The following is a 27,458-nucleotide window of genomic DNA, read 5'->3' as shown; positions in this document are numbered from 1 at the left end:
CGGTCTGATGTGCCTACGTTGGGTCGCACGTCTTCAGCTACGTTAAGCTTTCCAGTTCTCGCCATGAATAACGGTAAGTCCATTTTGCATTGAACGCCGAATTACTGTATACTTTCAGTATATAATACGAGTAATGGTTTAATTATGTATCGCAAATGCAAGTTATAAATCGCCCCTCTTTGGCTCAGGTATATTAATGCTCCTATTTAAGCTTTTTTTGGGGGGGGGTTATATATCGAAGTTATATTGTCTTATATGGTCTGCATTATAAATAATATTCAGATGAACAAACCGTGATGGGTCGATGAAATGTATAGTGCTCGGGCTACTTGCGCAAATATAAATTGGTATTATAATCTTTAATTTTTAGCTTGTATATCTTTAACCTAAAAGCTGTCATTGATGTATCCCAAACGGGATACATGTCCAATCTAAAATTATATATATATATAATCTTATACACAACCAGGAACGAGAGTGATAACCACCAAAACATAATTGAAGGTAAATAACATGTGAAGCATAAAAAATTCGAGTCGTAGCGTAAAATAGGGGACTAAACCATTGTTGACTTTTGAGAATGTAAATGACTCGATTTGGGGGTGTCACAATAAGCAAATAGCGAAACTATCCGTTTTTACGCAATCTGGGAAGTTCGAATTACTAAACAAAGTATAGGACGACAAAGCTGAAATGTCTAAGAACCAATACATACCAACAATTATATTTCAAAAGTTAATATTCATGATGTATTTTGGTTACTACTCTAAATATTCAAACATATTTTAGTATAACGTAGTAACAACAGAAAGTTGGTGACCTCCCAATGTTTATTATGTGCAAGAGTTTTACCATGTTCTATGATATACATGCATTTGTTCGTATTGTTATTAAGTGTTGTAAAACTCTGATCGTCCATGTAGAGTTAACATTGGTGTCGCATTATTCCAGGATTGTCGTTTTTAGTTAAATCCACGAACCTGTCATGGAATTGCCTAAAATATACATATATTTCATAAAAAAAAAATAATCACTTCAACAATCTATTTTGCACGATGAACCACGATTTTGAAGACACTCGCCATCAATACATTTGGGGATGAAACTCAATTATATTTTGAAAAGCTTCTTTTATATGTAGTAATATCATGCGTTTTTTACCGTGTCTTCTAATTCAATATAAGATTAAGTGGCCATGGCCATTACCCTCTATGTTATAATGGCCAGTTATTTTGATGTCAAATGCCGAATATAAATTAATCGATTTGCGGATTTTCCCTTCATGTGACAGTGTCGTTCGTAAGCGCAGCAGTACTAAGAGTAGTTAAGTTATCCGCAATAATAACAAGCAAACAAATACACGAAAGATGGATACTAGAATTGAAGTCCAAATAGAAACGATGAAAAACATAATAAAACACAACATGCAGTGCTTTTGTACAACGGTTATTTCTTTTACAGTAGGTAAAATTGAATGCGACTATCGAACAAGTAAATATAAGCTAAATAAATTGGATATTCCATGGAAACAATAATGGTGGGCGACACTCCAATTTTTATACGAACGCCTACACATTACTAACATATTTCATTCACACTGACAATATAAATATTAAAGGCGCGTATCAAGACTGCTTCAACAAATTAAATAATGAGCATTAACGTTAACAGTTACACACTAAAAGTGGATTACCATAATCCAAACTTTGCACTTCCAGCCCATACTTTCCAAGTAGAGCCTGGACATACAATCTCTTGTTTGTCGGTGATTTTTGTTGTTGAATAAAATTAAATATAATGCCAGAGTATAAATTGTGAAAGCCAGGTTACCATGGTATTTGTACACTCATGAAATAGTTGTTGTTTTTTTAGTAAAAAACAAACAAACAAGAGACTGTAGAATGGAGGTAAATACATCCATGCTGTGTCAAGATAGTCAAGATAGAGTCGAATACTAGTACTGAAACGATCTGTTATAATTGTAAAGCCAATTTGAATTAACTTTGAGGACAATGATTTGGCAAACAGTTGTAAATTTTGAAGGTTACATTATCACTTCACTTGGCATGAGCATGCGCTCCATGACATGAGAATGAAGTCAAGACGACATTTGTGTACAATTATTCAAGCACATGCATATAAACTGTAGAAGTAAAATAAAACGAAGAGAAAGCGTGAACGCTTATAGCATGGGGTTATAAACGCTAAATACGGGTTAAATCTGATCGTTTTTTAAGACCCAGTCCAGATCTTGAGCACGGGCTAACAAATGGAGCGCGAATGCTTAGCACTAGCCACAGTCCCTAAGCATCCGAATGACCATTGTATTGAACGTCCATTTGCAAGATTTACTATAATAACAATTTATTTCGATATGCAATTTTTAAAATGGCAAACAACGCAAGAACATCTAGGAACATCGTTATCGCAAAAAAATGAACTGACGATGACATCATGTAGTACTTCCAGTTATTCTGCAATCTGCAATTCTGAATTTGCCTTGGTATGGTTTTATAACCGTAGAACATGGAGGTAAAAAATATTACCCCTGTCGTTAAAAGAGGGAGAGCAAGGGGGACAGCTCGTACAGGTTACAGGAAATAAAGATGGCATTTTAAGTTTACAGTAAAAAATAGGCTTTTACACTTTACAGATAAAACAAATTCCTAGTTACGTTTTACATACTCATAATATTTTTGATAATTTGAGTTTAAGAATCAAAATTGGAAATTGCATGGGACATTTAATTTGAATAGTGCTTTATACGCTTCCAAAAAATAACATCTTTGTACAAATTACGGGCGAATAAAATAGCCTATTGCTTGACCATTGATTTATTGTATGTTTTTTTTTCATTCATGCTAAATTTTGTGACAAATAAAATATCTATCTATCTATCTATCTATCTATTACATTTTACACCTTGCCCATGTCTACGGATTTACCATTTCTATTTATTTATATTGATTTGCATATTCTTAACAAGATGGGCGTTCTTTAGTCAAAGCTACTGCTACCCCCCCCCCCCCGGTATAAACATGAACACGGCTATTGCGTAACTACTTTATAACCTACACTTATCATGTATGAACCAACATATGACTCAGGCCAGCTGTTTTACAACATTAATGACTAGTCACAGCTGACATTATGAAAATAAACCCCAAGTTGCAAACTTTATTAGGCCATATATCAAAGGCAATATAAAACAAAACTAAATAATGAAGATGTTAGTGTCTGTACAATCTACAAAGGAAGTTAAAAAAAGACAAAGCATAGTGAAACTGTGGTTCCCATGATTTGTGAACTATACTGTGGGGTGGAATTAATGTCATAATGGCTACAAAGTAATAACTGTTACTGTATTCACTGTGTTTTAATTTCACGAATTTGTCAAGGAAACAATAAGTTTTATATTACATGTTTATGTAGATTTAATTTAGTGGATTTTACTTATCAGCAAAAATAGATAAATTAAAACCCAGTGAATAATTAATGCATTTACATTGATTTTTCAAAAACATTTGGTTTAATTCTCTAGAACGGACATAGCAGTGTTTGTGGGGAATACACTTGACCTTCCGTTTGAGAGAGACATGCACAAAATCTAACATTCGACCACAGTCCCTCAATCATAGAGGGAAATTATATTAATAATACTCAGTTTTGGTAAAAACTATTTGTCAAAGTTTGCTGGAAAAAATACATTTATACTACATAATGAAAACTAGACTCGATTGTTATGTGTTTATCACACTGGTGAATATCAGACTCTCAGAATCAGGATATAAATTGAATAAATGCTGGGAAATGTATACCGTACCTGTATAACAAGCAGCCTGTCGGCTGAGATAGCCCCGCTGTTAGCAATGCACATTTCAATTAAAGAAATGAAAATATCATTAGAAAATGAACAATATGTATAGTAATCAATCAGACTTTTCAACAAGAAGTCGAAAATATCACTTTTTACCAAAATTACAAAAATATTCACCAAAATTAGAGAATTGAAGATATCATCATGAAATGAACAAATCTAAAAGAGGTCCACATGTAGTACCTATATATGTAATATCAAAGCAAAAAATATTCATCAAAATTAGAGAATTGAAATGAACAAATCTAAAAGAGGTCCACCCAAAGTACATATACACCATGTATCAAAGCATTCAGGCTTGTAGTTTTCAAGAAGTCTAAAAAGTAAAAAATTGACATAGCCAACGATGGAAGACGACAGACAATCACTCATATGATAAGCTCCGCTCGACAAAGTCGACAGTGGAGCTAAAAACCTTTTATATCTTGAGTACCCCCCCCCCCCTGGTAGTACATGTTCTATATTAACTCCAAGGTCCCTTTTAGAATAATAGCATTAATCTCATGGTCCCTTATAGAATATGACATGAACTACATGCATAAAAGTTTCGAAATAGTGTAGCAATAGAAAGCAAAAATTAAGCAAGAAAAATATACATGCCATGATTTTGGTTGGGAAAATATAATTGTCTAATTCTGATGCCAAAAATGATTGACAACCCCATAAAGAAAACAATGCTAATATGCTATCTAAGTACCATTACATATCTTTGAGAGTGTAGTACTGTCATAGTTTTGACACTTTGCACAGAAGAGTAAAACAATTATGTTCTCTCAGAGTCCTGCCTTTACCTGGTTTCATTCATACATTGCATATATTACTGTGAAATACTTTATTTTAGTTGGAATTAATTTTCGCTGAAAAAGCATTTTTGCATGGAATTTATTTTCACTGATTTTTGATGAGTTGAATGTGAGACACAGAAAAAAATGTATATTCGCTGGATTTTATTTTCACTGAAGCAGCCCTTCAGCGAAAATAAATTCCAAGTGAAAATAAAGTATTCTACAGTATTATTTGGTAAAAAATGTGCCAAAACATGTTTTTATTCCGTCATTTCAGTATCTATGGTCTAATAATTATTCATCTGCCCATCATATAAAAATACGACTTCTAATAGACTTATAATGTTTCATGTCATATATAATCTGAAAATTAGTGAATTCAAACAGGGATTAGGGCAGCATCTTCCAACTTACTGACAGCGAGTCATACTTTACAATCAAACAGATCTTGGTATTGTTACACATTATAAATTTAGAGAATGCTCTTGGAAGTTTAACACATTATCTGATGCAGTTTTCCTTCATTCATTCAGTATATTTAAGAATGCTTTCAGTGGGCAATATGTTAAATTTGTTAGAAAAATGGAATACAAATATTTTTATGTTTATTAAAAACAATTTTGAACCTTATCTTTTCAAAAGTCCACTGTCTTATCTCGTGTAATTTGAGTTTGTCATAATGGTAACTGTCACTTATTGTTTTAATCTCAGAGAGTATTGGTATATTTGATTGTGATGAAAATACATGGAATTCAAGATTCCAATCACTGAATATAAATGGTAAAGTGGACTGTCAACTATGCCTTGAATTTGAGCCTAAATATAAGACGAAGTTTATCACTCACATGAAGACGAGACACTGGAAACATCATATAGAATTCAAAGGTATTTTCTTTTTCTTTATTCAAACAAATTTTACTCAAACGAGCATTTATAATCTCCCAGAAGAGTTGGAACATGAAGTACATGTGAAGTTTAAACTTGTTTATTCTAGGCAAGTGCAGGATAAGCCTTTGACTTGATATATTGATTGGTCTTTGTTATTAAAATAAAGTATTATTGAATGAGCAAATATAATTTTAGGATTTCTAATAAATTACAGTGAAAAACAAGCAAAATTAAACACTAAGGAGAATAAAGAATTGTATAAAGAAACAATTAAAAAATTGGTAACAAATGAACACATCTGAATATGATTATCAAAGGAATACATTCATTATAAATTAAAATATTCTATCAATTCAATGTTGATCATTCTAGTTTAGCCTTCATTAATTTCCATTATATCCAGTATACAATGCAGATATGTTGGTTTCCATACAGCTTGTTCTAAAAAATATAAAAGAATAAATAGTGTCACAAAATGTTACTAGGTCCATGATACATAGATCACTGTTAACAAAATAGAGAACTGACCACCATGAACCACTAACATCTCAGCAATGGTACCAGGTGTCTGGAATGAGTAAGCACATCTTGGTGACTAGTCATACACATCATGATTGGTCTTGTATTGTAATACATATCAATCTTCACAAGTCATAAGTGTTAACCACCTATTACTCGAATGTTTCAATGCAATCTTGAAAGCAAATACAGATGACACGTATTTTTTTCCCACAGGGTTTCATATGTTGAAGTGCAACAAAAACTGTCATAATGGAATTTGCAAAGTTCATTTTCATTGTGCCTTCTGCAAAAAATCAATCAGAAGGCGAGATGATTTAATTAACCACCTGAAGAAAAAACATGCAAGAAATGTTGGGGATGGTAAGAAGCATGATATTCTGCAGTATTCCCTATTTATATATGATGTACCAATAAATGTTTTAAGACAGTATTTTCATGAATTTGACCATAATTTTAGATTCCAGTGACTGTTACTAATTACCTGACAAAAAATACATAGCAACAATTGACAGATACCGCTAAACTGAATTTCATCTTGTCATAACAGAGTACACTGGTCCAAGTGCCAAGGCAGAGTCCACTGGTCCAAGTGCCAAGGCAGAGTCCACTGGTCCAAGTGCCAAGGCAGAGTCCACTGGTCCAAGTGCCAAGGCAGAGTCCACTGGTCCAAGTGCCAAAGCAGAGCCCTCTGGAACAAGTGCCAAAGCAGAGTCCACTGGTCCAAGTGCCAAGGCAGAGTCCACTGGTCCAAGTGCCAAGGCAGAGTCCACTGGTCCAAGTGCCAAAGCAGAGTCCACTGGAACAAGTGCCAAAGCAGAGTCCACTGGTCCAAGTGCCAAAGCAGAGCCCTCTGGTCCAAGTGCCAAGGCAGAGTTCACTGGTCCAAGAATAAAAAATGGAAGTGACCAGGACACAGGAAAAGAGGATGATGGTCATGATAACCAGAGAATTAGAGTCAAGAAAAACAAAACAAAATTCCAACAGACTGTCAAATGTAAAGTGTGTTCTCGCATAATGCAGAAAAAACACCTTTCTCGGCATTCAAGGGAGATGCATAGCAAGAGACTAACTGTGCGTCAAGAGAGACATCACAAATCAGTTTGTGTTGATAAAAAAAATGGTATTTACATGGTATCAAAGGTAATGCAAGGAACTGGCTATCCACTTCACATTCAGAAGAAAGTTGCTGGATTTCCACAAAATGTTGAATGTGAAAATCCATCCTGCAGAGCGACATTGCAGGCAGCCTCACGTGGTGATTTTCCCTCATATGAATGTGTTCATGTCCAAAGTGTCCTGTATTCAGCCTCATATCAGGCCCCACCACAGATACAGGAAACTACATATAATGAGGCAACAAATGTAAAAATTATATCCACAGAAAGAAAAGAAGCATGTCAAAAAATGCAACAACTTGCTACTGAACAAGAAGTTGACCTAGTTCACCCAATGTTTTCAGATTGTGATGTGAAGAAGAGAAATTTGTATTTCTCCGTGTTTACTGGAGAAAAAAATTGGTACAGCTATTTTCAAAGGGTAGTTGTAACCTTTGACCAGATGGCCAACAAGTTTCGATGCCCTTGTTCAGCTGGGAAAGGATGCTGTCATAAAATGCTTGCAAGACTGTTTGTGTTTCAAGAATACCCAAATAGACTGCAAACTATGACAGAATCAGATGATGACATGCATGTCACAACAACACAAAACAATGAACAAGCAGAAAATAGATGCATGTATCCACCATCAGATGAACTGTTGGATATTATGATTGATTATCAACTAACAGCCAAACTGATACCTGCACAATTACCACAAGATATGATAAATCAAGATGTTTCACAAAAGAAATGTTTAATTCCAACTGAAACCATGTGCCACATATGTGATGAACCACTTACATCACCTATGGTTATATCCAACAAAGCCAAGATTATAACAATGAATGGTATAGTTTCAGGTATGTATAGAGTTATCCAAAAAGGACAGAATTTGATGAATTTGATTCACCACAATATTCATACAGATGTCTAATTGGTGTGAACCAACTTGCCTTTCATCACTTGGCTGTGGAATATTCATTCAGTCAGATGAACAAATGATAAAATCTTTTGTTGCACAAGTCTCTTATGTCTTGTTCAGAAACCACACTTGTTGTGAATATAGTCAACACGTAATTTTACCTGTTTAAAAATTAATTGCAGCTGGAGATCTGATTGCAGAAAAAAGTTATGTCCAGATATCATGTCATCTGAAAGAGGAATATCAAAGTTTCAATTTGAGATTGAGATTCATAAGGCCTGTAAAATCTGTATTAGAAGCAGTGCTTCTATTAAAATGGTACAATACAACAGAATAGCTTCTATTATTAAAGCATCTGCACATATGATAATTGGGGAATTTTGGGTTCTCAAGAATGGATGTGACTTTTATTAGGGATGCAGCTTCTAATGCAGATTTAACAGTATGTAAAATATTTAACTATGTGAATATTCAGATGATCAAGTATTTCACACGAAATTTTAAGAATGTTGGCTTTACTTTTACCATATCACATGTAGGTGTCCAAACATGTTGTAAGAAGTGCCCAAAATGTGGTGTGTTTTATAGATATCAAGAATATGCAGATGGAATCCACAACTTTAATGATAATATACTATTATCACTGCAAATGTGTATTTTTCTAAGAAACAATTTAATGGTAAGTACAAAAATTGCTCACTATGGAAGCATAATGAGATATTATGCATGTTACACAATTAAAACAAAAGGCATGTTTGTACTATGTATATACTACCGGTACATTTGATATTAGTCTCATTCTAAACAAAAATATTAGTCAAATCCATTATCACTGCACAAGCTCATGTAATTCACATTTGCACAATAAAATTATAAGATGTTGCTTGTCTGAGTTTGGAATTAATGTATAGTTCAAAAAGAATGCATGAAACTGTTGGAAAGTGAACAAGTTTGACTTACAATATATAATATTTAGGAATAGCAATAAAACAACACTGTCAAAGTATTGATATAATAAAGGACAGTCCCATTTGTAAAGGAGCATTTTGTAATAACGACACAAATTGTATTACAAGATTTTCAGAAAAATAGACCTGATCAATTTGTAATAAATTAGTCAAATTATTTTAAGCAAATTACTGAGATCAGTATTTCAATTAAAAATTATGTTCAACAAATTATTACAATTTGCATCACAATTTATTAAAACATTGTAGCTGTATATTATATACCGTATTATATATACCATACAATATAAAAAAATGTGTTTTTATACCACCAAGAGGGCAGTTGTGCTACATATATCATCTGTAGTTGCATTATCCAACACTAAACAAAGTTGCTAATTTTTCACAGAATATTGTTTCAATGCATCTTTCAGTCTCACTCAGCTATTGGTCGTGTAACAAAAGCATTTGAAGGCACTTGGAAGGAGAAGTTACCAGAAAGTGATATATTAAATGGATATTGTCATTTTGAGGCACTGAATGACCACTCCTATAACTACAACTGCGTTCAATGTGGATATCATCCACCAATCCTGACACTGGATTTAAATAGAAAAGTGGCTTTCCAATTGAATGGCAAGTTTATAATTGACTATTCATGTCTTGTCACATGGAGAGATGGTGCTTTACAGGAACAAGTGACCTAATGTTTGAGGTTAGCTCAGCTAACTCTGCTAAGTGTCTTCCTCAAAACAAAGGGGATAATGTTCTGTATGACTATGACTATAGTTGTTAGTGTTCTTGCCATATCACGACCATGGCAGTTTATTTGGTTGTTGCTATGGCAATAACAATTGTTATCATCTTGTTACAAATATAATGGGCCTGGAAGTTGAACCAACAATGACAAAAATATTCACTAAAACAGATCTGACAAAGGTCCACCTACGTACCAAGTATCCACGCTAGTAGTTTTCAAGTTGAAAATGCAACTGTTGACGAACGACAGACAATCAAAACCCATATGAACAGCTCTTCTCTGTCATTTTTGTCTACAACCGAGTTAACAAGAGAATATGATAATCCAGTGGGCCAATATAAATCAGTGTCAACATTATGCCAAATTTATTGAAATTTTTTTAATACTTATTAGTAAGTGAACTAGAGGTTCCAGCTAATTCTGATCAGCATGATACTGTAGATGCAGAAGAATTCTGGAAGCAAGTGACAAAAGAGATAATTGCAAGAGCATACAGCACAGGTGTGTAAAGAATAAACTACAAGACAAGTTTCTAATCAATATAATACTAAAGATTTTGCAACCAATTATTATATAATCAAACCTTGATTCATCTCATTCACATCACAATGTTTCATGCTGTCCACTTCATCAACCCTTTTAACACTCTGCTGTAGACAAGCAACCTGGCAGTGAAATAGCTCTGCTGTCCTAAAAGAACATTGTGGTAGTCAAGTCGAACAACGCACATCCATAAGACTTTTTCTTCAACACTACCAGCTCAATTTGATAACCAAGTATCAAAGCAATTAAGCTGGTAGTTTTCAAGAACTTGTTGGAAATAACAAAAATGACAAATATATTCGCCAAAAATAGAGAATTGAAAATATTTGTCAGTTGAGATTCACAAAATCTGAAAATGTTAACAATTCTAATAGACAGTTTTAATGGTTTACAGTATTTTGCCCTCAATCTTCAATCTGTCAGTTAGGTCGATGATATGTGTGTTATGTCCTCCTGATCACTAACACAGTTTGGCATAGATGTATTCATTCCTAACTTGACCACACATCAGGTATAATTAAATATCTTAATTATTTCATTTTACAACAGGCAGGCAGAACCAGTACAGTGTTAAACCATCGTATACTTACTGGGCACCATGGATTGGTAAGAATACAAGAAAAAACAACATAGTTTTTAACACAGAACACAGAAAGTGTCACCGTGAAACAGATAATGGGCAAGAAGTACTAGACGGTGAAGTAATTGAGGAAGAGAGATTAACTGAACTATTACACCATTCTGAGGTAGAGAAAACAAATCAAAGTATTAAAAACCAATTAAACAACTTAGTCAAGCCCAGACAATTTTGTTATATTATTCGGTAAACCCATTTATTTGGCCACACAATGAAGAACATTAGCAATTTAAGAAATCATAATATGCAAATAATATTAATTTCGTGTAGTACCCCATAACTTGCATTCACATTATTTGAGAAATTATGCATGTATTTGTTGTCTTCAATAAATCAGTGCCATTATCTGCTTCATTAAAGAAAGAAACTCTTCGTTCACTCTGCAAAACACTCAAGGTGTCAGACAAAGGCAGTAAATCTGACTGTGTTCTCAGAATACAGCATTTATTAAAAACACGACACAAATATGACAAGATCTTCGCTCAAATATGGGGTGCATCAGGTAAGCAAAACAAAACACTACTTAACAGAATTACCTAAGAATAATATGTAACCAATAACATACAAATAATGTGGTGTTTGGTAACCCAGGTATTCTTCACCTCAGAATATGCTCCAATGTAAATGTATTTCTTGACCTATAAACTTGCTTAAGTTGAATACTGAACTCATCTGTACACAAACAATCAAGAATTTGTTTTTCTCCTTGCTTAGGAGGTGTTCTTGCAGCAACCTGTCCACACGGGATAGTATATGCAATAAAATGCCCACTAAGAATGGAAGGCCCAAGAGACTATGTGGACATTCTACTGTCTTTCAAGCATCAGCCAACTGTTTGCATTGTTGATATGGCTCATCTCATTGCTGCACATGGCAATAACCGGGAACCACAGATGTTTCATCCACATCAAGGTAGAGTCGCTGAAGCAACAGAGGAAAACATTAAATTGGGACTCGATAAAAAAATGGTAGTTCATTTTCCATGGGTGAAGGATGTTTTTTGTAGTGGTTTTGACTGTCAAACATTGATGGATAATACACTTCATCCAATAACTGGAGTAGGTACACGGTATGCAATGTTTGACAGATTCCACGAGGCCAATACAAAAAATGAAAAAGAAGTGCTGCGAAGAATTGGTAATGTGCCTGAATTGAAGGGGGTAGTTAATTCGCAGACTGCTGAACAACTTTTCAGAGACATTGGTCGCAATAGCTACTTTATGAACAGCATGAGCAGTACCACTCATGTATTTTTACAGCGCCTAATTAATGAAATTAGGAATTCAACAAGGAATTCATCAGTGATAGCGGGCATGAAAAAACAATGCAGAGAGACAGAGATCACCACAGACGATCTTGGAAGGGTCAAGTTGGGATTACCTTTTACACAATCTCAATCAGAGTTCAGTGGTAAGTGAACATCAATGTCACGAGTGCCAGCTAGAACCACTTAACTGTTGCACAGTGGGAATGTATCAACTATCATTATCAATAACAGTCATTATTTGCACTCAAATAGTGTACAAGGAAGTGTACCATAATTGTTTATAAATGACACATGAAATTAAAACCAGCAAGAGTCTACAAATTGCAAAATAAATTAATTCAGTAGCAAATCATATGGATGTGAATGAAATTGGTTAAAGCATGCCATAAATAATAAAATAATTTATCCCATCCACCATCACAGAAAGATACAATATTAAATTCATCTGCCAATCCAATCCAAACTAAATGGGTTGATTCTTAGTCACAAAATTGAGCAACTATACATACAATTTTGAATTCAGAGTTGATCAAACTATTTACCAATTTTTTTTATGACTAACAGCGTTTTCAGGTAACTCTCAAAATGAACAAACATGTAGAACAGATGCCCGTGAAGATCAGGTATGTAGAATTTTTGATGATTTAATTAAAAATTTAGTTAAAGTGTTAAAATTATACCAAGAAACATTGGACGATTCAGAAACGTCTTGTTTGTATTAAAAAAACCACACAGAAGAAAAAACAGTAGGTAGGTTTATTATTTACACTTTGTCATTTACTGTTAAAGGAATGACATGGTTGTGTACATACAATGATGGTTTATAGTTATACATATACAAAAACTATTTATGCTCTGCATATGAATAGAATGTGATGGTATACAATCTACATGAAGACAAAATTGGGTCTACTGAAATATAGGAATGGCGCAATAATGATTCACAAGACCAAAAGTGGTACAACTTTCTTAGTAGTTTAACAAACCAAGCTTATATAATATTATTCTCTCAACAATTATGAGTTACAACCACCTAATAGTTAATCAAACGGGTAATTTCTTGCTTAGCAATTGAGCAAAATAGTTACAATCATTCAAGAATAAATTTTAAATTGCAGGTACACAAACTGTGGGAAATTGAGTTATGGCTAAACAATGATATAGTGGCTGGGACACAAACATATAAAATAAGTCGATGGATGTTTAAAACTATTGATGGTGGGCCATTTTCATCAGAAGAGAAGAAACTTGCTGATATAACTGCTAAAGATGTACTCAAAGAGGATCAGTGGGCAACAGGTCATTTTTGCACACAGGTAAGTACAAATGGGGAGTACATGTATTCAAATTCCTTGCCTGTTTCTGATAATATGTAAATATATAATGGATAAACACAAACTACAAATATCAAGCCAGAAACACCAGGGCAGTGGTTATCTGACTTGAGCATCTTGACCACAATCCAATCAATGCTAAATCAAACAGATAATGATTATTACAGCAAAGTTTGTGTCCAGGTGGTTGCTGCATGCGTTTGTATTGAAACTATTTTAGTGTAGATGAACAATAATAATCATAAACGACAAATAGACTTGTATGAACATATATCATCATGAGTTGCCAGACTGTTGACAGTCTGTCAGGCCTAAATTTGTGTCAACTAAAATGATTTCAAGTAAAGTGTTTGCAAAATTCTATTTATTATGCATGCATCTGGATGACATAGTAATATTTGCATATGGGCAGAGCTCATCTGCATGGAAAGGTGAATTTATGGGATTTGAATTGTCATGCATGTGTTCACTGTCTGACAATCCATCTCCAGAAATTGGTCAGGTTCCATTTTTTTACTTCAAGGGGCAGTCCAAGTCATTCCAGTTGGGATGTACAACAAAGATGTGGTCAAAAGAAAGTTGTGATAAAATACTGCGTTTTCTTCTGTAACTTGCGATTTAGTTAGTAATTTAATGATTATATTCTATCTGTCAATCACCTCAATGTACTACAGGAGAACTTCCCTACAGTGTTGAATGACTGTGTAGAGGTCTATAACAGTCCCTCAGGCCATCGTTTGAAAATGCATTCAGCATTGCACAAACGCATGGCACTATGTGATTAAAATCATTTTAGTTGAGCAAAAACCATTAGGATAAAGGAACTGTCAACAAACTACTGCATAGCTTAGTGAGCAGAGTGACCACTTGACAATTGGATTGATATGAATGAAGTCACAAGGTTTGAAAACCAGTCAGGCCATGAGTAAACTTAAAAGAGAACAGGAAGATTCACTTCTTCACTTTGATCATGGTAAAATAATCCTGGTCTGCCTCAACAACTTTTCAACAAGGTAAAGCATATTGTCTGAATCCCCGAACTCGGGATTTTGAGAAGATTATTAGATAATCAAGAGTTTCATCTATTCTGGGAAATAAACACTGCTCAATAAAATACTATGATGTCATAATTGTGGTTTAAGATATGTTGAACTTGATATATTTCTTTTTATAATAGATAATAATGGCTTATATAGACATTTTGATAACAGAAGCACATCAGGCAAGTCATGATAATTTACACATGTGATATTGATATACATGCACCTGTTTTGAATCTAAAAAGGACAACATTAAATAATTCCTTTTCTCACATATTTAACATGTTGTCACTGGCATACTATTGTAAATATAACCTATTGTAGAAATAATGATTCCCACTTATTCATATTTTCAGCACATGGTATGTTTTGATCCATCATTGTATCAACTGTTATCAAATGATGACATAGGTTGTATAGAACGAAACCTGAATAAAAAGGTTTGTTAATTTAGTTTATACAAAAAAGCATTTAATGTAGAAAATTACACATGATTAAGTAGGATTATATAGGTCATGTAATTGACCTATATAACAAGTAACCATGACAAAGGGTAATTTCTGAATTAAGGCAACTGTAATTTGTCATCGGTATTAAGCAACCCACTTATAACCTAGCAATTGATAGCATGTATTTAATGTTGCCAAAGGTATGTGTACATACATGAAAAGTCTTTCATTTTATTTTGAGCACTTCAGACATCATACAGAAAACTATTTAGTAAAATGAAATAAATCAAATTTTACTAACACAATGTATACCAGTACAACAGTACCTGTATCACAAGTTAAACAACCGAATTTTAACATTTTGCATTTTGAATCAAAACATTGGCTGATGTATGGGAAAGTTTGAAGAATGACAAGTTGAGAAGTGTTGAGAGGTGATTTACAGTAAACTGGCATCGGCAGTTTTAAATTTATTTATTCAGTTGTATTAATATTTTGTACATGCTTGTTATTTATTTTCATGTGAGTGCATAAATGTGATAATTACAATTTTAATTTCCTCTCTGTGAGCACTGTTCTGAGAATACTAATACAAGTGTTTAAACTTTTTCTTGGCAGGTTGATTTCAATAAGGTGAAATTTCTTTTTCTACCTATTAATGACAACAATCACTGGACTCTACTTGTAAGTAAATAAACACTGTAAAAATTGAAATGTTTAAATAGCAAGTGTTCTCACTTCTAAATTTCAGCAATACTCAGTATACAAACCCTAATGGTTACATTAAAATCGTGATGGTTATCAAGGTAAATGTGGAATGGTTGTATAACGCCACTTGAAGGCCTCTATTGCATGCTTTCACAAGGAAACAAACTTGATGAAGCACATGTATTAACAATGCCCAAAATTGACATGACACAGCTGTTGTAAAATAGCAAACAAATCTAAATTGAGTCACCCATATTGAATCAGACCATTAAACAAATGACATTAATGTTATATAACCTGCTTATAAAGTTTGATTGCGATCAGCAATGGCACAACATTCATAAAATCAAAAAAGTCCATCTGAAAAACACGAACAAGATCAGAAAAATTAAATTATGTACATCAAATCTTGGCCAGCTAAGGTTAATTTTTTAGGGTGTCACGTCGTCATTATAAATTGGCAGAACTCTCACTATAAACATGTATTTAGGTTGACAAAATCAAACACAGAGGTGCCATATACTGATGTGTCTCCACGGTGAATTGAAGAAGGAAATCATACGTGAAGTTATCAGTTAAACTATGATGTGATTTAAGATATCTATTGATTTAAATTTGGAATTGATACTAGTTATTTTTAATGGAATGCTGATTTTGGATCCAGCTCCTTGGTTCGAAACAAAATCATTCACATACTATTACATATTAATATCTAGAATAACATTTTATATAACATGAATTTCGCTTGAATGAGTAATTTAACACCTTTGAATTTACAGATTATGGACTTCATAACACGAGAAATCAAATACTTTGATCCATTACACCATGTAGATAAAGGGAATAAACAACAAGTAGAACATGGAAAATTAATGCAGTAAGTAATTTATATGGTGTTCAGTTTTTCAAAATGTCCTTAATTTTATTTAATTATTTACTGTTTTTAAACTCAAAACATGCCAAATAATCAAGACACTCATTTTCAAGTCTGACAAAATGTCCTAAACTGATTTTGAGACAACTGAAACCCTGCATAATGTTAATATATATTAATAACTTTCATGTGATTTTATTGTGTCGCTTTAGTAAATATTTTGAGATTCGTTCAAAGAAGCTGAATGAAGCTGTACCTGATTTTAATTGGAATGCCTATGAAGAATGGCATCCAGTACAAAATGATGGATCCAGCTGTGGTGCATACATTTGTTTGGTAAGTAACAGACATCAATACATTTATATATACTACAGAGAAAAAATATTAATAACAATATATTGGACATGATGTCTGATTTCATTTTTGAAAGTGTTTCACAATTCCTTGACCATATATATTACTTTAGCCTTGTACTCAAAATTGTGCATGCAATTCTAATTTTCAGTTTGCAAAGTGTATTACTACTGGACAAGCCATGGATTCAATGACATTTGACAGCAGCAACATCATGAGAATGAAGATTGCACTTCAACTTTTAGAGTTTTATGAAAATATGAAACAAAAGGTTAGTAGACAGACACAAAAGTAGTTGCCCATTTACTGAACACTGTTGAATATTGTCACAAGTTTGTGAAATAATGTGGCAGGTATATTTTCGCTATAAGTTGTTTATCAAATACACAGTGTAACTAAATTGGAATTATTTTAATTTTTCAAAATTGTTATTATAAACATTGTTCGTAAACGTATGCAATTCGGTAATAACTAACGACAGAGAGATCTACTAAACAAAATATAATCTGAAATACATATTGATTGAACTTTTTTTCAGGAGATACTGATTGACAATGATACAAGCAGTGATGAGGATCTTCCACAAGTATTTCCAGAATCAAACAGGTATAAATTTTATACATATTAAAAACATGCTATTTAAATATCAAGTTTTGTTATTGAGGGATTTTTGTGGAACCAGCTGAAAATTGGCAAATTTTATGAAATACGCACAGATTTTAACGAAAAACTGTGCATTATTCCAGGGCTTCCAAGTAACAGTACATTGTTCCATTGAAATTAGAGAATTTGCATTGAATTAAACCTAAAACTAAATAGGTCTGTGCATTATCCCAGGGCTTCCAAGTAACAGTACATTGTTCTATTGAAATTAGAGAATTTGCATTGAATTAAACCTAAAACTAAATAGGTCTGTGCATTATCACAGAGCGACTGTATGCCAAATTTCACTGAAATGTGGCATGGTTCTTCAGATATTCATGCAAAAGGCACACATACATATTTACATTAGTACACAAATACACTGACTGCAAAGACTTCCAATGACTGCTTAAAATAATGTAATATTGTCAGCAGCATATTTTCCTTTCGAAAAAAACTAACTTTAATGATGTTTTAAAAAAAATTCATTTGTTGTTATGCATTTGCCAACACAATTTGGGATGAGAGCATGGTTTTACAGTGTATCTTTAATTTTACGTAGACAAGAAGTTACAAAGAAAAGAAAAATAAATCACACATTGGTAAGTGGAGTTAACATTTGTCGATCATTGTGCTGTTATTACTAATTCTTACTATTAACAGGGATAACAAAATATCTGCCTGATAACCAGTACAAGTTCGGTCAGAATACTATAATCCTTGAAAGTATACGTGTATAAATTCTTGAGACTGTATTTGTTGATGATATCTTAAATAATTTTGTAATTTTTGGTCACAAATATTATTTTAAAGTTTTTGGAAACCACTGATTGCTTTGATATTTGGGTGGACTGCTATGAGATTTGTTTATTTTATGTCAATAGTCACTACTAGTATTAGCTAGAATATGGTCAAAAATTTATCACAATCACTAAAGTGATAGACTTCCCCCAGCAACCAGAAAATAAGAGGGCTGCATCTATTTTTTTCTCAAGTTTTCCAAAGGAGAGGGATTGCAGGAAGACTATTTTACAAGTCAAATGTTCAAGTAGCCCTGAATCCAGCATTTTGAAAGGAGGCTGCACCCTTTCATGTTCAAAATAGTATACCGGTATCACATAGTTTTGAAACTAACATATTTATTTTATTTTAAATTACAGGACTCAATACTTGAAGAACACCGAATGTGTAAGAGGTCTGCGTCAACTACAAAATGTATCACACATTGTAGGAAGAAAAAGGAAACCACTGGTAAGTTAAAAACAATACAAATACAGATTGCACAAACATGGCAAAATGTTTGCAGATTACAAGGTGTACTCACTCAAGCAAAGTATTTTGCCCCACACCACATTATGTCTATTCAGTGGTTTCAGCATAAAACAAAATTCACTTAGTATCACTACAGAGATCAACTAATTTTGTATTTTTACATGGCTTCAAAATAACATTGGCAAGGATTAAAACCATGCTTTTTTATTTTTGTTTTTGGTGTTCCAATACTAGAAATTTGAAAGGCTTTCAAAAATGTTGCAGACAACATGACTTTAAAGATATGGTTCAGGTATAATTGCCAGTGTCTGCAGATTTAACAACGTTTAACAATTTACATGTACCTGTTGGTACATTTGTTCAACAGAATCTGTTTTGTATAACTAATCATATTTTCTACCCATTGTAATATAGAAAAACACTATGAAAAGGTGAACAAGACATTGAATGTGAAAATGGAAGAAACAGAAGAAAGGTAAATTTTATGTAAACTCAATGAAATATACAACAAGTTGTACAAATCAATATGAACAGTATAAAAGACAGTTAATTAGTATGCTTATTATTATTAGTACAGTATGAAATTTGTAAGCACATAAATTATGCAATTAATATGCATGGATTTTAACCAACAACTAATCAGATCTGTGAATTGTACCAGAGCATTTATGTATTAAGTTGCATTGTACCATTATTTACTCTACATAAGGGAGACGAAGTCAAAATTTTTATTTTTCTTATAATGATATATAAAATACACTTCTGTTTTTAGTTACCCAATGTGCTTAAAAGAAAATCTGATTGAAGAATGGGACATGAATCAGGTAAGTACACAAATCCATCATAACATACAACTGTGTTTGCACCATTAGAATTATATTATACTAGTATTATGTAGAACACATCTGAAGAATCGGGGTTCAACCGCAAGGGTTTATTTTTGCTGGCTCGAGCCGGCTCAAGTCATAGGGTTCATAGAGACTAATTATGTTGTCTTGACGTCACATGCAACCGTATATTGTGGTTGGTCCCAGAATGATTACTTGCTTTGACAAAAAAGTCTAGTTCACAAAGACTGTACCATGCTTCAAAACACTATGTGATGACATTCTGAGACCTTCCTGCTTCCAGCATACCAATTGTGTGATCAATGATTGCAAACTCATACAGAGATCAACTAGTTGAGAAAAAATGGCCAAATAATGGCTATTTTAAAGTTAAAATGCAAAAAATTCAATGTTTTTGCCAATGAAGAACTGGATTTCCATAATGCATTGTCAAATTTCATTCAAACCAGGTGAATGTAGTGAACATTTTGGTGCATTGATTAACCTCCTTTTTGTAACTCTTATTTTGTCTAAGACATCCTAGCCCTAAAGATAGTACAGTTTAACAAGTTGGCATGAAATTAATTAATTTTGCCTTCTCCCTAATTAATGTTTACCACATTCTTTTCCAGATTGGATTTCACAAGATTGACACAATCAATGAGTGCATTAATGTTATGAAGGAAGTAGTCCTAGACAATCCAAATATACATGATAACCCATCATCAAGGTAAGAATGTTCTGTGTTGTTATATCACATAACAATTTAATATGAATACATTACAATGTACACTCAGTGGTCAGATGGCGCTTCAGTATGTTTTTGGACTCAATAAAATTTGACATATTAACATATTAATTTGTACATGACTTTGATATTAGCTAACATTGTGTATAAGGATTGGATAATTGATGCCCTTCCCTATGTTGAATACAATGCAAGGATCTGGTTAGAGAATTTGATAGTAGAAGCATCATTAAATTATACTAAGGATTTATGAGAGAAGGGTATGCAATATTTTTATGTAGATATCATTCATTTATTATGTCATGTGAATCACAAGATGATCGCCAGGCTTTTAAATTCTAATTGCAACAAAGGTAATCTGTGACAGGAAAATCTAGTTTCTATTCTAGTGTATATGTAAACAAGTAGCCTTTCGGCCGAGATAGCTCCGCTGTTAGCAATGCACATTTCAATTAAAGAACAGTAGATATCATTAGAAAATGAACATTGTACATAGTATTAATGCAATGGGACTTGCTGTTTTCAACAAGAATTCAAAAATATCATTTTTCACCATAAATGATTGTGGTTTTTAACAAGAAGAAAATATCACTTTTTACCAAAAATGACAAAAATATTCACCAAAATTAGAGAATTAAAGATATAATTACAAAATGAACAAATCTGAGAGAGGTCCACATGTAGTATACCTATATATGTAATATCAAAGCAATTGGACTTGCGGTTTTTAACAAGAAGTTGAAAATATCACTTTTTACCAAAAATGACAAAAATATTCACCAAAATTAGAAAATTAAAGATATCATCATGAAATGAACAAATTTGAGAGTGGTCCACGTGTAGTATCTATATATGTAATATCAAAGAAATTGAACTTGTCGTTTTTAACAAGGAGTAGAAAATATCACTTTTTACCAAAAATGACAAAAATAATCACCAAAATTAGAGAATTAAAGATATCATTACAAAATGAACAAATCTGAGAGTGGTCCACATGTAGTATCTATATATGTAATATCAAAGCAATTGGACTTGCGGTTTTTAACAAGAAGTTGAAAATAACACTTTTTACCAAAAATGACAAAAATATTCACCAAAATTAGAGAATTAATGATATCATTACAAAATGAACAAATCTGAGAGAGGTCTACCCAAAGTACATGTACACAAAGTATCAAAGCATTCAGGCTTTTCAAGAAGAAGTTGAAAAAGTAAAACATTGACATGGACGACGGACGCCAGACGACGACGGACAATCACTTATATGATAAACTGTGCTCGACAAAGTCAACAGCGGAGCTAAAAAAGGTTGATAGATATGAAGATATGAGAATTTAAGACTAGATAACAATTAATCACCTTGAGCATTGACTATAAAAACTCAAAAATATATTGCTACAAATACTAGTATTAGTATTTCTGCTGATTCTCATGTAAAAACACCTGTCATGCACTGACAATGTGACCTTAATTTGACACAGTATGAGCCTCATCATGGATAAACATCATTCAAAGAGATGCAGATCATTGCATTAATTAAAATAACAATTACACTTACAGGACTACACCACTCCAGGCTCTATGGCACCACCAATTCCCATGTAAATATTTTACTCAACCAAACATAAAAGATTGCAAAAAGGACAAGAATGTAGAGAGCCAGTATGAAACTGTACTTCGAAGAATACCAGATGAGGTAAGTAGTTAAAGCTAGTTGTAATTTGTGAGTTAATGTTTTATCACACACTGTAGTGTATTGTTTGTCAATCACTATCTACTACAATTTACATGCATATACTAACGATTCTGTTAAATTACAGATACAGAACTTCGTTCTGAAAAAGGTCATGGATTCATTTACATCACGCAAAAAACCACAACAAGTTTGCCAAGCATGGTAGGTTTAAGCAGCAAATGAAAAATGCACACTGTAAATTTTCATATGTAAAGATCTGGTGCTACATGTAGATGTATAATAATAATGAATAAAAAAGTCCCTGTTGGTTCAATAGTGAATAAATTTGAAATGAGCCAGTCCTTTTGAACAAATGACATGGTGTATAATGTATTTGATTTGATGCTTTGAGACATGGCTGTACAACAGCATATGTATGACATGTTGTATGATATCTATAAAGTTTAAAAATGAATGATCAAGGCATGTCAGAAGTAAATTAAAACAAAATTGTCACCAGTCAGCCATTTTAAAACCGGTCTAAAAACACAAAACCATGTACAAAGTTCTATAATTTCCAATGTATGTAAAAAGTATACTCAAAATCCATTCATGTACGACGAAGATCTACCCTGTATTAGAAGCCGCATTTTTTTTGAACAATTGAGAACGAAAAAATCACAATTTCTAATTTGTGTAGATGTTCTAATAGAAACCGCATCCCCTCTGTTGCATTGTACCATTTTAATAGAAATACAAATACAAATTTTATAGTAGTTTTGAAATTGCAGAACAGCAAGATTTTTAAGAATTGTTAACATTTAAATGACTTTCATTCAGCCATCTAGAATCAAAGTGTATGATGTTTATGTGAAGGTGTGTTCAGCCAAGACATGTCCAAATACAGCTTCAGTTAAATGGACAGATATATGTACACATGTACACATAGAGGTCAATCAATAAATCCCAAATGAGGACTAATAAACAATTCATGTGTTCAAAATAACTCATGTGGTAAGCAAGAACAATCAGTAATTAAGTGTTGATATTTACTCTTACTTTGACTTCAGGGAAACTGAATACCAGATACCAAATACAATTGAGATTATTAGCAAGTCATTAATGGAGTAAGTAAGCAAAAATTTTATATATATGACATGGTATGTGAATTATAAAACAACTACAATAAAGTACACATCCATAACCTGCAGGAGTCCTTCTTTGGTCTTATATGCATTATGATCAATTAAATTTCCCAAATTTCCGGAGCCAGTGAGCATTAATTTCATTGAGCATTTTAAGTAATGATAATTTTCCAAAAACTGTCATTTGCCATTTAAATTTGCAGTGACTTCCAAGAAAATTTATTGCCACTAATAACCTCAAAATTACAATAGTTGTATAGCAGACAAAGTTGCACAGTGTATCCTGTGAGTAATATAGAGGAATATGGTGAATAATTAGATCATCACCATCTCAACATTTTATTATAAACTACGGTAAAATTTACGTTAAATGTAATTCATTTATTTTACAATTCTTCACATAGGAAGCAACATGTTAGAAAAGAATATTATTTCCAAGTTATTCAGAAAACTTGTTTTGTATTATTGGGCATGAAATTGAGAAGCAAGATGAAGATGACAACAGTGGATGGTACTGAACAGGAAGAGTTTATTGATGTTGAAAACTAATGCCTTATTTGTTCAATTACTATTCTACATAAACATCAAGATTTGTTCATTACCTGAATTGTCACAACTGCTCTCTCCGTTTATGATTCAGGCTAAGATGATAGAATAGTAGGATACTATTCCAATTTCAGATCCTGTGCAATTAAACTTAGTTTCCCAGATTCACATGCATATTCACAACTTGATTGCCTTTTTAAGTCTATTTTTATGAATTGCACATGTGATTTTTGTTTGTCTCTTTTGATAGCAAATCCTTAACACATAACTCTATAGGATTAATAAACATGACTTTTGTTTTTAAAAAAAAAGGACTTTTGTTTTAAATGTTTTTTACCAAATGTTGTCATGTTCTAATTTAATACCTCACTTTTAAGAAACAACTGTTAGTTAAAAACAGACACAGTTTTATCGACTTAGAGTACCAGGGTATAAAGTCCTATTTTATGTTCAAAAGAAACAAGTTGGCTTCTGCATGTGTTAACAAGGATTTGTTTCCAGTCAACATAATAGTGTTGAACTGCAGTGATCAACATGTATATCACGTCACCATTGAAACCACTCTTACACCCTATCACCACACATTATCTAACAAGACCAAAAACAATAAAATTTGAATCTGATGTGAGCCTGCAACATTGCAGCTATGAATTGTGGTGCTTGACCATTAAGTTTTGAAAACAGTACCATCCACACAACTGTAATCATGTACCTAACTTGCAGGTAGTGAAGTTAGGTCAAAATATCTAGCATCATTCTTTCTTTAGCTTCTAGAAAACATAACCAATTGCTATACAATCTTCAACTTTAATCAGTTCAAATTATTTTATTACTTTCTCAGAGCAACCGCCAGAGGGCGCTCTATAATTAAAAAAAAAAAGTAGAATATTTACTTGGTCTAATTTCAGCAGATTTTCATCAGGTTATAAATTCACTGGTTTGAGAAAGGGAATCATAGACTTCATAAAAGTTCATCCAGTCTATAAGCCACCCAAAACAGCTAAAAATTAAATCCAATTCATGTACATGTTCATTTGATGAAAGTTGAATATTAGCCACAATTTTATTTATTATAATAAACAACACCTACATACATAATTTATCACATTACAAATACTGTAAATTGATCATCATTTGGAACGTGAGGGTTAACAAAAGCAAGCTGTGGTAAAATATGCCAAATAGGACCGATACTTTGGCTATAGTATCATTGAGGCAATAAGAAGCATACATGCAAAAACAGGAACATGTTAAGTTCACAAATATTAAATGTATGCAGCTCCTTATACAAAGAGCCACTTCTATAACAAGATGATACTGTTTAAAAAAAATTATAGAAGTAGGAAGTTTTGTTTTAAAAGTGCCTGTGAAATGCCGACACAATTATGTTCTCTGGTTTTGGTTGCCCTAAAATAGACATTTAAAAAAAAAAAAGAATCATCTTTAAGTAAATTTGAACAAAGTTTCTGAGTTGTAGCAGTCAACTGTTTTCGTCTTTCGCTGAAGTGAAAGTGCACTACCAAACATCAGACAAAAGGGGAAGCCATGCAAGTGCCATTCACTGAATACTATAAAAACATATAGTTATACATGTGTGTAAAATTATTATGGGAATCGTGATTTTATTGTCCAGGAATTCATAGAATATTTAAAGATCAATCCAATATCATTTCTGTATCATCATTTCTGTTGCAAAATTTTACCGAACAACTAAGTCTTCTGGCGACATTATACTGCACACCTGTGCACAATAAGTATCCCAAAAAGTGAGTGACCACTAACATACAATTGTTGGCAGGTGAAGTTGAAAACTGATTGTAAAAAAAAGTCAAGTAACATCTCAAATGAATGTTTCTACCATGAATGTGTCTTTCATTATTACACAATATCAAGCTGCCCAAACAAATGTCGCAGGAAAATCCAAATTATGAACAAGGTTTGCCCTCAGCAAAAGGGTAGTTGTGTTTCGTTGGATAAAAATAAAAATCTAATTTTACAAAAGAGGCTTGCAATGATATGCAATACATGACATATTCACGTATCAGGTCATTGAATTGAATGTATAGGGGCTTGACCATCTATTCGTCTCAATACATGGACGTCTATGGGACAGACCGACTATGTCCTGGTATAGGATTTTACCCTTGCTCAAATAATCAAAATTATAAAATTAAAACAGTTTGGTAATGTAAAGCAAGCATATGTCATAAAATTCAATTATCCACGGTCTGAAACCCCAAAAATCCGTCTTATTTCTGGACAATTAGCCTACATTATATATATACTGGGACAGATGACTGCCAAACTGCCAGATTTGAATTCAGCCAGCAGTAGAACTTCGGAGTTAATAGTCTGGGAGAGTTGTTGATTTCATAGTACAGACAGCCCTATATCACGGTAAAATTAAATAATGAACGATACATGGCGGCAAGGGTAACGAATAATTTATCTATACTAAGTGTTTTATTACGATGAAATAAACTACTGTACAAAACTATTTTACTGAATTCAAGAACAAAACAGTCATGGGAGTTAATCAAAAATATATCAGTGAAGCAGATGTGTTGGCTGAGTTCGACTATAATCCCGGTAAATATTGTAAAACAAGTTTAAATAGCTGCACATCATATTAGCGATTTTGACTCAATGCATGAATTAACTGAATCTTAATTTAGCTAAAGTGTAAACAATTTCATTGTGAGAATATACTCTATTTTAAATTCTTGACATCTTGAATTAGCGAAATTACAGATTAGCAAAATTAGCTGAAATAACATGCTAGCGAAAAAGACATGTTTTACAGTAAGTACTGCCCACGTATCGACACTAAAAAATCGCCAGGCTGCAAGGAAACTCAAAATATAATGTGCACGCTGTGCATGTAGAAATTAACACAACATTTTCTCATTATATTCACGAAGTCTAAATTAAGTTCAACAAAGATTGTGAGACAACTAGAAAAAATCAAATTCTTTCACAATCGCATCAATCGAGAACCCGTCAATTTTATTTAAAAGTGGTGCATTTCACAACAAGTTAGTGCAGGTAAATTTCAAATTCAACATGCACACTATGCATGCAGGAGAAAATTTCCATTTCAATCCCTGACCGATAAATATTATTACCGCCAAAGATCTACAGAGGACTCTTAATTGGTGTGCCCCCAGTGAGGGTCACATCAGTGTTTAGAAAGAAATGTCTGAAGGATCATTTTAAAATAAAAAAAATTGAAAAATGTTGGGCCTAGGTTACATCTTTGTTTTACCCCTGGAAGGGACAGAAATCAATTTGTTGCTCCACCGTGATAAATCGACTCGGCTAAATTGAAAAAAAACGCAAAATTCATGTGTTAAAAAGTGAATTTCTGTCTGACGACGCGACAAAGGTTCACATACTGTTTAGGAAAACGTGCGATTACTAGTAAACAACACATCGTGTATGTAACGGGAAGAAAATAACAAGCACAACTAACCTGTCGGCCATGTTGTATAATGCAATATGGGTAATATGTAAAGTAGGTCGTATTCGTGAGGTCCTATTTGAGAGCTCACAGATACGACCCAAAGTGGCGTGCGCATAACCCGTCTCAATAGATCTCG

The 27,458-nt window shown here is 32.9% G+C and overlaps 2 protein-coding genes across 2 annotated transcripts; both read left to right on the top strand.

Moving 5' to 3' along the window:
* On the top strand, positions 1-11,728 carry LOC146735252 (uncharacterized). The gene is made up of 9 exons (XM_085507420.1): positions 1-73; positions 5,374-5,547; positions 6,286-6,432; positions 6,647-8,029; positions 8,631-8,770; positions 9,473-9,674; positions 10,192-10,299; positions 10,891-11,087; positions 11,693-11,728. The coding sequence occupies exons 1-9, from the start codon at positions 64-66 to the stop codon at positions 11,726-11,728; spliced, it is 2,397 nt and encodes a 798-aa protein (XP_085363546.1). The 5' UTR covers positions 1-63.
* LOC146735251 (uncharacterized) lies at positions 9,791-24,170 on the top strand. The gene is made up of 22 exons (XM_085507419.1): positions 9,791-10,299; positions 10,891-11,087; positions 11,339-11,480; positions 11,693-12,388; positions 12,810-12,868; positions 13,364-13,561; positions 14,757-14,801; positions 14,976-15,059; positions 15,687-15,752; positions 16,556-16,653; positions 16,863-16,986; positions 17,156-17,275; positions 17,543-17,610; positions 18,209-18,248; positions 18,807-18,897; positions 19,333-19,393; positions 19,691-19,742; positions 20,378-20,475; positions 22,054-22,189; positions 22,314-22,390; positions 23,239-23,295; positions 23,718-24,170. The coding sequence occupies exons 4-22, from the start codon at positions 11,755-11,757 to the stop codon at positions 23,860-23,862; spliced, it is 2,253 nt and encodes a 750-aa protein (XP_085363545.1). The 5' UTR covers positions 9,791-10,299; positions 10,891-11,087; positions 11,339-11,480; positions 11,693-11,754; the 3' UTR covers positions 23,863-24,170.
* The last annotated feature ends 3,288 nt before the right edge of the window (positions 24,171-27,458 follow it).

The sequence above is a fragment of the Saccoglossus kowalevskii genome, chromosome 13, assembly GCF_978046115.1.
Source record: "Saccoglossus kowalevskii chromosome 13, keSacKowa6.1, whole genome shotgun sequence".
In the NCBI taxonomy this organism is placed as follows: domain Eukaryota; kingdom Metazoa; phylum Hemichordata; class Enteropneusta; family Harrimaniidae; genus Saccoglossus; species Saccoglossus kowalevskii.
Note: the sequence above shows the minus strand (reverse complement) of the source record. Positions and strands in the feature narration are given on the sequence as shown.